Source organism: Sturnus vulgaris, chromosome 8, assembly GCF_052056855.1.
Source record: "Sturnus vulgaris isolate bStuVul1 chromosome 8, bStuVul1.hap1, whole genome shotgun sequence".
Taxonomy (NCBI): domain Eukaryota; kingdom Metazoa; phylum Chordata; class Aves; order Passeriformes; family Sturnidae; genus Sturnus; species Sturnus vulgaris.
The window spans coordinates 20,566,049-20,579,946 of record NC_142250.1 but is presented as its reverse complement, the minus strand read 5'-3'; the positions used below and the strand labels follow the sequence as shown (position 1 = coordinate 20,579,946).

The 13,898-nt window shown below is 39.7% G+C and overlaps 1 protein-coding gene across 1 annotated transcript in view; it reads right to left on the bottom strand.

Moving 5' to 3' along the window:
* Positions 1-13,898, bottom strand: part of WDFY4 (WDFY family member 4) — a 127,508-nt gene that overhangs the window by 59,345 nt on the left and 54,265 nt on the right. Inside the window, exons 29-39 of the mRNA XM_088169085.1 lie at positions 13,365-13,570; positions 12,617-12,786; positions 12,135-12,260; positions 11,519-11,680; positions 11,213-11,410; positions 10,088-10,205; positions 9,364-9,521; positions 8,671-8,909; positions 6,763-6,872; positions 5,607-5,798; positions 4,918-5,057 (exon numbers count right to left, since the gene is read on the bottom strand). Coding sequence (XP_088025211.1) covers positions 4,918-5,057; positions 5,607-5,798; positions 6,763-6,872; positions 8,671-8,909; positions 9,364-9,521; positions 10,088-10,205; positions 11,213-11,410; positions 11,519-11,680; positions 12,135-12,260; positions 12,617-12,786; positions 13,365-13,570 — 1,819 coding nt within the window. The remainder of the gene's footprint in view (positions 1-4,917; positions 5,058-5,606; positions 5,799-6,762; positions 6,873-8,670; positions 8,910-9,363; positions 9,522-10,087; positions 10,206-11,212; positions 11,411-11,518; positions 11,681-12,134; positions 12,261-12,616; positions 12,787-13,364; positions 13,571-13,898) is intronic.

Below are 13,898 nucleotides of genomic sequence, written 5' to 3'. Positions count from 1 at the left end.
TTTCAGATTCTCTGCTGCTTAGTGTGTAACTCTGAAACTTCATATTAGGTGTTAGTAAGTTCTCTCAGGGTAGTTAGACAAAACAATCCCTTCCTAGCTAGAGAATCAAGGGCACCTGGTACCAAAAAGCATGAACAATGTTGAGGGAAAGGGGGCAAGCCAGGGGGCTGGGACTTCATAGCCTGGGGCTGTGGTTGGATAATTGACCCCAATATGTAGATGAACCAAAACTTTTAAAAAAGTGCAAAAACTCATGACCAGGATCCATCTTGGATTTGCTTTGGGTGTAGCCCCAGCCAGGCTCTGGCACTGCCCAAGGTGTATCCTTTCAATAAATACCTATATTATTCCTTTTGCTCTGTCCAGTCTCTGTTTCAGGTTAGCCTTTCTAGGCATCATACATATTCAGCAAAGAAAAGAATAATCTGTTTCAGTGACTAGCACACATTTCTAGGGTTTTTCTGCAACCAAATGAAACTCCTCTTTCATCCATGTTAACACCATTCAACTCATTTGGCATCAGGTCTGTTATGTGCAAATAAAACTCTGCAACCAGCAGCTCTTGAAATACGACACTTCAGTACCAACAGCTTTAAACATTATATTCCACTTGCTGAAATCCTGTATGCAAAGCTTAAGCCTGACCCAGGCATAATCTCTAGCTTGAAAGGCAAAAGCATATTTTAAAACAATATGCAGAAGAAATAATAGGCAACATTTTCATACAATGTGCAATGAAGACCACTGAGTTTAAAAACACAGGAAAACTCCCTCTGAAGAGCTACACACAAAAAAAATTCTAAATGATATCTCTTGTGTTTCAGGCTTTAAGATGAAATTGATATCAATCAAGAAAGAAACAATTTTGCTAGAATAAGTTTTCTACTGCGCATTGTTTCTCACACACCATCTCCTGTAGCAGCCTCTAATGAATTTTTAGGGGAAAGACAGAGGGGCCTGTGAATGAGTCAGCCTAAAGACTTGTATTCATCATACAACATTTATATTCCAATTCTCAGATAAACATTTATCTTCAATGAATGGGGAAATGATTCCCACATGTTTCAGAAAGTTCAGTGATTTGTATCACATAATATGAAACAGCTCTATGTTTCATGTTTTCATGCAATTCTTATCTAACACTGACCTGTTGAATTATTTCTCTATGATCTTGTAAACAATCTGAAAATGATAAATGAGCAGTGTGTCAGATATGCATGTAAGAGGACATGAAAATTTCTTTGTTCAAAGTTAAAGAAACTTTTTTCAGCTTGCTACAGCATGCTGTAATTTAGCTTTGAGCCAGTTATTAAACAAGACAATAATATTATAATGGAAATTGTTTAATATACATCATTAATAGTAAAGTGCCTGCTTTCATTGAAGTAAAAAAAATTGTGTGCTATGAGCAGTTTTGAAATGAATATTTGATTCCAAAGTTCCCTTGTGCATTTAATGACATGCTAATTTACATTTTAATTACTTCCTAAGAAATCAAAGCATTTGTTGACAGAAGAACATAATGTCAACTTCACGGTGCACTGTTGGTGGATAGTTAATGAACTTAATTAGATAATTAGTGATGTTAATTATCCTTCTATTATGAAGATAAACATGTTACACAAATGATGCTCTTTTCAAAGAAATATCATTAAATGTTTGCTTGTTTTAACTCAGTTAACTTGAAAAGCTGATAAAAGACCAACTGAGTGATTGGTAAGAAAAAGATTTAAGTAATGTTTCTGGCTTTACAATTACAAGTTCAGAGGTCTCTTAACCTCTTCATTCTGAAGAATGGGATTAAAAAGAGGATTAAAAACACCTTTTCTATTTCAAGTTATATGGGCCTTGGGCATAGAGGAATGCAATTAATCAACAAAAACAGTAGAGGACAGGCACGATCGTGTACAACTGGGAAGGCTCTGCATTTCTTGTAAAGAACAACAGCTATATCTACAGCTCTGAGGCAGTGTGTCTTACAGGAAACAGAAGTATGGTGCTTGTAACCTTGTTCAGACACTCATCCTAAAGAGCCTCAGGACAGGGCATAGAGAAGTTCTGACTGATTTCCAGCTGACTGAAATAAAATTGCTACAGTGGTCCTTTGCTGCTTTTTTACAATCAAAAACAGTCACAGTCACTGTTAACTTAAAAATTAAGTACCTATACCAGATTTTGACAGCAAAAATAAGCAGGAGGGGGAAAGGAGGAGAAATAGCAAGAGATCAAGAGGCTCACTTTGCAACAGAAAGTCAGTGATTTGAAGCCTTTGGCACTGTATTCAGTCTTACAGACCTTCCTGCTGGCAAATTTACCCAAGTCTGTCACCTGTAAACATCAAAAAATCAAACTTTGTACAGTGCTGCTCATGCTCCTGCATGACTACTTAGACTTCCAAGAAAATACAATTTCAAGAGCAGATCACTGCCATTCTACTACCAGAAATGTATTTATACTCTCTTTTCTAAACGATCACGCTTCCCAGACAAAGCCACAAGCAAAGCATGAGACAGAACAGTGTATTCAGAAATATGCAGAAAACACAGCTGCATTTGATGGCTAATTCTCATACTTGCCACCAAATAGCAGGAAATTGGCTTTGCTGATGATGGAGAACATAAGCAAAAGTACAGCAGAAACATGGGGTCTGAGCTTTTGCTGGAGTGAATAGCTTGAATTTTGCTAGTTCTTCCAAACTGAGGATTGGCTCTCAAAAGCACTATTCCTATCTTGTAAATAATCAAGGGGAAACATTTAAGAGGAGTATTTTGCTGCTTGTTTTTTGTTTGTTTTAATCTGCAGCAAATACTACTACTGCTTCAACCCCTTTCTTTATTTTTCAGTTGATAAAGGAATCAAGTTAATAACCCAGTAAACAACTCATGTCTTCTTTTTACTGGGCACACCTCTGAAATCCTGGGTGAATTTCTGCACTTCTCTCAGTAAACTTTACTTAGCAAGGAGCAACTCTTTTAATTTTACTATAGGACTTAAATTCTTTGTTCCTTCCTGTGTAGCTCATACTGTTATTTTCCCTTTAATCTCCATGTTTCAACCAGGTGTCTATTGCTGTAGGACATTAGTCCATAACTGGCAGAAGTGGAGACAGAGGCGAGTAAGGAACACAGAAGTCATCTGACAGAAAATGACACAAAATTACATTATAGCACTTTTTAAAGTGATTACCAAAGTCATCAAAAATACGAATTAAAAATCCAAATACCATTTAATGTAACTTTTTTAATGTAAGTGTATGACAGAAGAGGGCTGTTGAGAGGCAACCCGACATTTTCTTCCTCTTAGATTTCACCTCTCTAAAAAGTGCATCAAACTCTGAAAGACATGCTGGAGGGAGAAAGGAAAAGAACATTTGGAACTGTAGCTTCATATCTCATTGAGAAGAACAATTTATCAGAGCTATGGAGCTGTCAGTACTTGACATGATAAGGAATAACACCAAGTGAGTAATGTTTCTTCCAAACCCAGCTCCTTTAATTACAAGCAGCTTCCTTGCAGAAGAGAGACAGAAGACGTAGAAACACCAATTTCATGCACTTGTGCCTGAATAATGTCTCCGTGCTGCCTTTTCCAGATGGCAACCTTTTCACTGGAGGAACTAATGATGTGGGCATATTTAGGGAAAAACCAATAACAGAGTCTTTAACCTTCAACAGCAAAAAGCATGTTGTACAAAATGTTCCTTGGGATACATTTACAAATATCAATTACATTGCTCACTGAGGTGTAATCAGCTGTAATAATCAAAATTAATTTTAAAAAATAATTAAACAGACCCCAGGGCAAATAGTCAACACTCTTGTAGTATGACATCATAGTATACATATGTACCTGGGAAGAGCTTTCTCACTCTGTAAGCAGCAAAGTGATTTTAAGGAGTGAGAAGGATTCTGTGGCAGGCTGGAAAAACCCTGGCAGCTCAGTAAGGTACTACCAGACACATTAGCTGGGTGTCACAGTCTTCCTGGTCAACATACCTGGAGGTGAACCAGGCATCACCAGGCATAAAGCTAGAGGGTTAAGGCTCCCTAAAGTGAGCCTAATAACAGACTCACTGTCTCCTCAGGAGGAAAAAAAGAGGCCTTAATATGTTGAGCACCACATTAACACAAGCTTGGTTCAAAGCTCTGAATATTCTGTCGATGCATTTCTGCCCTACCCTATAGCTAGTTTCTCTACCCAGTACACTTCAAAAGTAACATCTATCTAGTGCTTTTTCTGTCTATTTTTGGCAATGCTAAGCAAAAACATGGAAATTGCCCTCTTTTTTAGCAAAGGAGGAGCTTAGGCATGGAAAAGATAGTTCACATCTTCATTGCTGACAGTAGGAATTATGCATACCCTCTAAACCCATTATATACCAATATAGATCTACCAATAGATTATATACCCTATCTCTAGGGGCTCAATTAAAATTTGGACCTTTAATGCTTCATATTGAGTAGAAAATGTAAGGACAGTGCTATGATAACACCTGGGCCTTTCTACTAATTCAGTGCCTGAAGGACAAGGTTTACAAAGGTGATGCAAGGCAACAGCAGCAGCAAAGCTGGCATCTCCTTACCCTGCTCCATGCCAAGCAGAGGCTGGAAGCACAAACATATCTGGGATGCTTAGGTTTTCCCCTGCCATAGTGCCATAATTGGGCCCTATGCAGAAAGTATGCATTATTAGACTATATGAACAGGCTGCCAAGAGAAGTCCTTCAGGCCATTATTTCTTTGTGATTATTTCTAGCAGCCTAGAAAAGAAACCTCAATTGCAATAACTGTCTAGTTTACAATGAAAATGTCAACCAACAGACATACTCAGAAGCCTCCCAAATCCAGAAAAACTCTCCAGAGCTATATGAAAGGCAGACCAGTAATAGACCCAGAAAGGACAAAGAACAACATTCACCTCTGATTTGCATGACGTTTCCTTTGTGTTTCGGCCAGGTATGAACCTAATAGCTGAAGAGAGGCTTTCACTCCAGGAATTGTGCTTGCTCCGGGACAGGCTTGGCCCTGCTTTATTCTGGAGAAGCTTCTTTTCAGATACTGCAAGGGAAAACAGATGAAAAAGCTTTTAAGACTTAAAGTTGAGCCTGCCAGGAAATAGAGACGTTCTAGCCCCATTTCACAAGACAAAACAACATGCAGTGTGTTACTCCAGATGAATAATTTTTTATTTTAATGAGAAGTGAATTAACACATACTTCTCAAGCTTTTATTTAAAAGCCTCACAGAGGTCTGCCATAGATCAATTTCATTACACAGACAGGAACTTTGAATCACTGCAGCACTACACACAATGCAATGCCCTTCTTTCAACCATATATCCTCCCTTTTAAATCTTCCTATGGATTACAATCATCTGAGATTTCTCTTTCTTGCAGTATATGATCCCTGTGACACCACCAGGTGATTATAGAAGGGCTGGGTTATGACACAGAAAGCAATCACAGCCCTAAATGAGAGAAACTGAGAATCTGCTTTCTCAGCAGGTGAGGAAAGGTATAACCAAGGAACAGCAGCTTTCCACCAGGCACCTCATTTATCACAGAGCTTTTGCTTACTACAGTGAGTGTTCCATAAAAGAACAGAGACCTAGCAAGTGCTGCCAAGCTTTTGTCATTATTTCTTCCCATAAAGGAGTGATCTCTGTTATCTTCATGTCCCTTTCTTTGTCATTTCCTTTTACAGAAAGATCCATCTTGTAAATGTCCTCCAGAGCCTGCCGCCTCTGAGAAATGAGCTGCTTCCAGATGATTTCTACTGCTCTCAGAGTCTCCTGGTGGACTAGGAAACAAAAGTAACACCAAAAAATAATTCTTCATTTATGTTTTCAAGTCAAGCAACAGGTAAAGCAAAAACATCTCGTTTGGAAAAGCACTGGTCCAGAGTAACTGCTGGAGTCAACGGAGTTGTTCCTCTTTGCCCATTGTCTCCATATGTTGTAAGGTAGACTAGTTAATCTAATACAGAAAACAGCAGGATATTTCTTTTATGATATTTCAACTCCTTGAAAGAAACAAGCAGGAGAAACACACGGTTTTAACTGGTTTCTACTTTGGAAAACCATGTAATCAGAATTTTAATGATCTTATTATCATGCATAGAATGCTAAAGCACGTAAAGGGCATCCCTTCCTGTTGCCAAAACATCACTGGAGATGGAAGGGCAAAGATAACCAAATTGTGTAACAATTTGACACAGCAGGAGAATACTGTACAAGGAAGTGCTGAGTTGCTTTGCTCTATTTCCCTGCAAACCAGACTGATTTGGTTGCATCTTAACCAAGACAATATATATTAAAAAATAAAAATAAAAAACCCAAAACACTGCTCTGCTGAAGGGTTCAGCTGACCACAGTGAATCCAACCCAAAATCTTTTCTGTGTTCTCTGAAATGCTCAAATACTTCTTTCTGCAAATAACAGACAGTCCCTGTATGGGCCCTGAAAAAAGAAAGAGTGCTACAAATAGTATATGTATCTGGCCTATTATACTGGCCATAACATGGAGGAGAGATCTCCAAACTGATACCCACTGCCCCTGAGGATGCTGGGTGTGATTTTTAAATGAAAAGGCTTGAGGCAAACACGAGTAATTTTTTAGAACGACTTTTCTTTCTCTTTGCTATGCCTGCACTGCCTGTACACCAAAGAGGAAATGAGTGGCACTTGCACAAGCTGCTCTGATAACTGCTTAAGACAGGTATTTTCCTTCTCTCTAAGCCACAGGCAGCATGTGCCATAAATTACCATCATCTGGAGTAGGCAGGCTGCCCTTTTCCTCTTCACTGGGTGCAAGGAAAATTTGGTGATAAGAAGCCAGCTTTGGTTTTGCATCCACCCCAAAACCTTCTGAACAGCTGTGACAAAGGGAAAAAAAGAAAAAGGAAGGCAGGTGAGGAAACCACACTTAGAACAAACCGAGAACAGTGAAAGAGCTACAGGTGCTTCTGCACATCCAGTCATACTTGATTCATTTAGTAGATGAGTATTTTCAGGTTTAAGAGCTTATACCAGTCATGTAATACCACGGAATTTTCAGCAAGTGGGAACTTAATTGCCAGTCTGGTTTTCAGAGCAATCATCATGACCCTGTAGATCACTCTCTTGTATGTGCCTTATCCCTGCACTTTACTGCACTTGTATCTACCATTCACCTCAATTAGAACACAGGGTGTCCTGATGTAGCCAGTCTGCATCCAGCCTTCTTGCACCTCCCCCGGGCATCTTGCACTTACTTTGTCTCTCTGAATTCCTTTTCTAGAGGTATCTGCCACTGTGTGGAAAGCAGTGCCTTGCTGTACCCTACACTTGAACTGCTTAGTCTGAGTTTTTTGTATCAATGATGATTCACTCCGTTTCTGAAGCACAAAAAAGCTATAAAATTAGCACCATGGATACTATTAGCATGCAGATGTGATTATTGAGAATATCACCATGGCCAAGAGAACTTCTTCTTTGGGACTGGGGGCTGTGCCACAATCTACCAGTCAGGAGCTAAAAGACACTAGGAACATCTGTACAGCAGTAATACTTAAAAAAAAAAAAAAACAAACAAAAAAACCAGAAACAGGTTTGCTTAAGGTATCTAGACAATCTGGAGTTTGCCACAGAACTGCTGTCAATAATAGCATATGTAGCCACTAGCAACACACTAAGTTCTTTCAATTCCGAACAGGCCCTACTATCTGGGAGAATAAAATCCATCAGTATGCAAAGCTGCCATTTTTATTTCTGATTTTCTTTAAAATATCACAGTTCTGATACCCTGGATTTGCTATGTTTAGCTTTTGGATAACAAACTCTTCTGTACTTTAGTATTTTTAAAAAAGATTTTTGCTCTTATTCCATAAAAGCAATCCTTACCCCATCTCTAAACCCATCTGGGTTTAGCCTGGAAATTATTATCTGACTGGAATAAGAACATCCAGAAAAGACCTCAGGAAGTGAAGCTTATTTCTGGTGTGATACTGTATTAATGGATTCAATTCAGACCATCAAAGCAGTACAGAAGATTATCATTGAAACAAGAAACATTAAGGCGAAAAATGCACTTGTTAATATATGCTTTTTTTTCACAAAACTAAGCTTCCAAGGTAACTCCCCAGCTTACATTAGCAAGCGTACATCTGTTACATCAACATCTGTAAGAACAGCAAACATAGGTATGGATGTTGTAGTCCTACACAGTGGCAAAGGACAAAACTCCCAATGTCAGAGCAACTGAAATGTTGCAGCTCAGACCCAAGTAACAATAACACAAAGATCCATTCACAGTTCTACATATGCTTTAAATGTACTCACACACAAATGTCTGCTAAACATCTCACTAAATTACCCCATGCAGATGTCTCAGAGAATGGCTACCTACATGATTGTGGAGTTATCCTAGCCCACATCCCAGGAAGATTTCCAGATGCTCATTTTCCTGATGGACTTGTGAGCCAGCTCCACTGAAATCAGTTCAAGCTTGTTAACTGCAGTTACTATTCTGAATTGAGTAGGCTGCTGGAAATGCTGGATCCAGCTCAATCTCGGCTTCCAGTGATTCCCCAGACTGGATATTTGCCCAAATTATGTGACATCTCCCCCTCTGCACCCACTTCTGTAGGTATAGCTCAGAGACATAAAGAAATGTAACAAGATGAACATTTGTACCTGCCCGAGTTCAGTTGGCAAAGGCAGTACATCAGGCAGATGACAAAATTACTATTTGAGTTGTAAGTTGCAAAAATAATGTCCCACTGCTCTTGCAGAACGATGAGAGTATTCAGGACATTTAACTGTTCAGGCAGTGATTGTTGTGGTCTGGATAGGCAGTATAGGATGGCTCTGTTTAAGCAGCTGTACAGGGCACTGAGCAAAACTTCCTTTTGAGAAGCAGAGGTTTCTAAGACCTGTGAAAACAAAATAGCAGAGTGCTTAGCTTGCTCGAAGAACTTTCTGCCCAAGGAGAAAATCCTCCCACTCCTCCCACTTCATTTAAGCCGTTGGAAACTTATTTCAGCAAAATGCCCCTGAACTACCTGTTAAATAAAAAATCTATTTTCCTGTATTTCTGCTGAAGTCCCCAGAACTGTGGAAGAGATTAATTTATCCCACTTCAGCAATGTGTACATAGCCAACAGACAGTGTCACAAAAGAGTTAATTATCCTTTCTTTATGCTACACCATCTATCTCTAATTATAATTTACAGCTGTTATGTTCTCATGCAAAAAACCAGGAATAATAACAATCACCAAATGGATTACAGCCATCTTCTTCAGAATTGCAGTATCATGACCTCAGTGTAAAAAACCAGCTCGTTACAGCATGTTGATAGAAGTTGGGGAGAAAAAATAGTGACTCACCCACATAATCTGTTTGGCAATGAAGATCAGGATTTGCTTGGGGTCAGCAGCAAACATTCCGCTGTTCAGCTTCTCAACCAGCTTCTGAACAAAATAAGCAATATTCATCATGGATAGGGGTGCAGCTGATTCTGAAGTACCATGAGGATCACTGCTCCCTGGAGATGATATAAAAGGGTTCATTATTCCATAACAAGAGGAAATGAAAAAAAAGTGAAATGTGAGATTACCAGAGCTGAGAAAGAACAGTCTCATGCCATAATATCTCAGAGATGGGACATGTCTAAGAATACTCTAGGTATAGCAGAAACACCTTACTCAGCCTGGAAATGACAGCTCCATCTTAAGGATGGAACCATCTCACTAAAATGCTGTAATGAAGAGCTGTTTAACTAACAACTCAAAGGAGAGCAGCAAAAACTAAGTTCATGGGGCTGTTTCCAGAAGCATTCAAGGATAAACCTAGGTTTCTTCCTACATACACTCTTTTTAATATTCAGAATCTCTTCTCAAAAAGAAAAAAAGGAAGAGGCTCTCCAGAAAAATTACAAAATTTCAATAACTTATGCAAACTGGCTTACAGCAAGATTGAATGGACAGTGGAGCCTGCTGAGCTGGACTGTCCTTCTAGCTATTGTTTCCAAACCTTTCTAACAATTACGCCTAAATATCAGTTAGCATGATATTTAAACAATAGTTAAACAATCTGATTCTCACCACTCACCTCTTGGTCTCGTTTTCCCCTCGCCTTGGCTGGCAACCTGAAAGACATCCATAGCAGACAGCAGAACTTTTGTCTGAAAAAGTCTCTTCTGCTCACTGGTGGCATCTTTTGGAGAAGCCTATACAGTGATGGCATACACATTAGTACAGCAGGAAAACAGGAAATCTGACTCAACTTCACTTTCAGCAAGAGTGCATATGTGGACAGCTACTGGACAACAGATGAGATGGCAGAACTTTATTCCCAGCTGGTAAACCAGGAAATCTTGCACAGGACTACATCATCATGCTGATAGCCAGCGCAGTCACCCTCTGCACACTGAACAGAATCGAGGTTTTGCAAAGGGCCAGAATTTGGCTCTTTGGGAACAGGTGGTTCCCAAAAGGTCTTGTGGGTCAGGGCCATTGAGCTCCATTAGCAGGCTCAGGATTCAGAGAGAAATACAAACTCTGTTTTAACTGTACCAAACCTTGGGATAGTATACATCAACCTTTAGGGAGCTGTTACTCCATAAGAGGATTTAACTCAGTACAATTGCAGTCAAGCTTATGTTCATTACTATTCATATTACTAAGCTAAGTCTTCATCAGAATACACATCTGGGACACCTGGACTATTGACAATTTGGAGCTGAAGCCTAAATTTTTCATTTGCCCCTTTCTTCAGACTACTCTGGTTCTCTACTTCTCTAGAATGCTTTGGGTGGTTGAAATCTATTATCAAGTCTCAGCTGCTCCAGCTCGTATTAATCTGTACTTAAAGTGGAGACAGATTTTTTTTGTTTATTTGAGAACTGACATTTTGTTATCTCAAAAATCAGTACACAGGATTATCCATGTGAATTTTTCTGTTCTCAACAAATTCAAAGGGTGCCCTAATGACAAGTAGGTATTACTAAGGAGAAGTTTTTTTCACACCTTTCTTCACCATTAAACATAACTTGAAAAATGTCTTTTCTGTTTTCCAGGGACAGCACTTTCTTAGCTCACATTAATGCAGAGGAATTAGAGAAATCCTTTCCTTTTGTCATTGTTAACACTTTTTTTACTAGGTCGCTAGCAGGATATGTCCTGTCCTTCCACCCCCAGTGCAAGGTAGAACAGCAAAACCTGCTGATAGAGAAACCTCAAGAAGCAGCTCAAGGGGATGTCCTTGCTTGTTTGCTGGGATGTTGAGAAGAGTGTCCATCAGGAGGACTCGCACAAAATCCCACACTTGTTTCTTGGCAGGGTGTGGTAGGAGTGGGAGAGAGGAGGGAGCAGCACAGCCCTTCCCTTCGGCAATGGCTGGACCATCAGGAGTCAAAAGTCCTTCAGACCCACCCTGTGAGAGCAGACAGCAATACATTTTCAGTCTACTGTAAATTGAATTTTTTTCTCCTAGTGACCCACATCTGGTCTGAAGGGCTTATGCTGGCTCCTATACACATACCTTGGGTGGTCCTGAATGAAAAGCAAGCATAGCCAAAGTTTTCAAGAAGTCAGGACAGTGCCACACGGGGTCCTGTGTATAACTGTGATAGATCAAGCACAGAAACTCGATAACATTCCCGGGATAGGCAATCGCCCAGGAGGCTTCTGCATCTGCAATAGGCTGAACAGACAAATGTGCATCTGGTCAAGGCAGCAGTCTTCTCATTCATGAAAGATTATCTTTGTTCCTCTTTAGGTATTCCTAAGCAAACCTGACACAGCCACAAAAGTCAGGCAAGGCACCAGTAGCCAACCCCCACCTTGCAGACTGAAGATACACTCAACCAGAAAGGTGACATATCATCATCAAGAATGAAAAAATGGAGTAGTGTTGTGGGCAAGATCTGTCTCTGGTCTCTCTTAAACTGAGCCCATCACATCCTGTGCTACATAACCAGTAGTTGTTGTGCCTCTTGGAAGTCCCTGCTCACTGTCATGCTCAGTATTGCCCTCTGGGGCAGAGCAGGACTTACAGGTAAAGGGGGTTACAGGTAAGGGCTGTCACCAACATCTGTCACACCTGGGCTCTTTATTCAGCCATTCACACTGCACTGGCCTTGCAACAAAACACTTACCTTGTCCACAGTGAATCTAACCATTTCCAGCAGTAACACAGCTGCCTCTGCACACAACCCAAATTTGAAGACATTCTCTGTAAGGTGGTTCTGCAAGAGCCACTGCAGCATAGACTCAAGATCTTTCTACACAGGAGGAAAGATATTTCATTATCTGGAGGAATTATATATGATACATCAAGAACAATGCCTACTGTCTGTAAATCAGAACAAACCCAACATGTGTCTACCTCCAGCAGCTCCTTCCTCTCCTATTAAATTTGTAACATTTAATACCTGCATGAACAAGGTTGTTCGGAACATAAATTTTCTTAAATCAAAGTTAACTAACCTAATTTTAAAAATATGAATAGTTTTTATTATCACAAAACCCAAGTAGGGTTAACTTGCCTGAGAATCGTCTCAGGGAAAAGGGCATAAACGATCAAAATAGTAATGCAATAGTAGCTTCAGATGCTTGTCTGCTATTTTTTTTTTCATACCTTGACTGCTTCAGGTGGTTCAGACTGTGGAGTTGCCAGAAAGAGCTCTGCCACCACTAAGTAGATCTCAGGGACGTGAACATGATCAGTCAGACATCTTTGCAATACAGAAAATCCAAAAATCAAGAAGTAGCCATTGTCAGGGACTGGAGGATGACTTTTTAAATTATCTTTAAAGGAAAAGAAAAGGAAAGTGTCTAAAAATAAATGTGATATCAGCAGAAGGATTACTGACACAACTTTATCCTCATTTGTCTCTGTAACTCAGTAGTCTACAGTATCAACAGTTTAAAAAACACCCCCAGACTAATAGATAACAAATCTTCCCACTATCACTTTTCTTAAAGGTCTTTCTCCCTGAATTATTGCTCTTCCTTTCTCCTCCCTTTCTCAGAACCCCAGGTCTAATTATCAAAAAGCAGGCTGAACAAATCTTTAAGAAACAAAAGGTTTCAGAGCACAAGCTGACATCTGAACACCTTACAGGCTTATCAGGTAGCCTGATTTCCTGCAACACGAAAAGGCCCATCTCCCTGCAGATGCTAATCAAAATTGCTAATTACCTGCAAAGGCTTTCCACTTTTCAGCAAAGAAATGCTGAAGTACCAGGACAAGTTTGTGCTAGAAGGTAATTTAAACCCTTGGTCTACTGAGATCAGAGGGAATTCTCCTTTCATGTACACAGTGATCTTCTACCACTGAGCTGGATCAAGGCAGTGATTTGGGAACGTTAAACAAATACACATACCCATCAGAATATTCAACCCTGCAGAGCTTTTCTCCAGCCAACGCCCAGCCACTATCCCCTCCTTGAATTTGTTCAGCAGCAAACGATCGTGGAGGAAGCACAGAAGGAGTTTGATTCCCAGGACAACTGTGCTGAAGTGCAGGTAGCTCTGTGTGAACAGCAGAAACCAGTCTGGCCCCAGTGCCAAAAATGTTTTTTCTTTTTCCCTAGGACAAATAGGTAAATGAAAACACATGGAAGGGAACATGATGGAAGACAGAAAGGAGATATTATTTAAAATTATCTTGAAATTATTTAGAAGCTCGTGTTTCTCTAGAAAAAAAATCTCATTAAAGGTGTACCACAACAGAGAATCACAAAGATTTAACAATAGACTCATCCACACAGATGAAGTCATTAAATTCCTTGTATTACTGTCAGGCAAAGCAGTTCATTAATATGAAGCCTTTTCTGAGAGTGTGTATTGATAACTGAGGCAAACTACATCACAGACTAGACCTTTCAAGTTATGAAATTCAAAATCCTGGTTTAAAT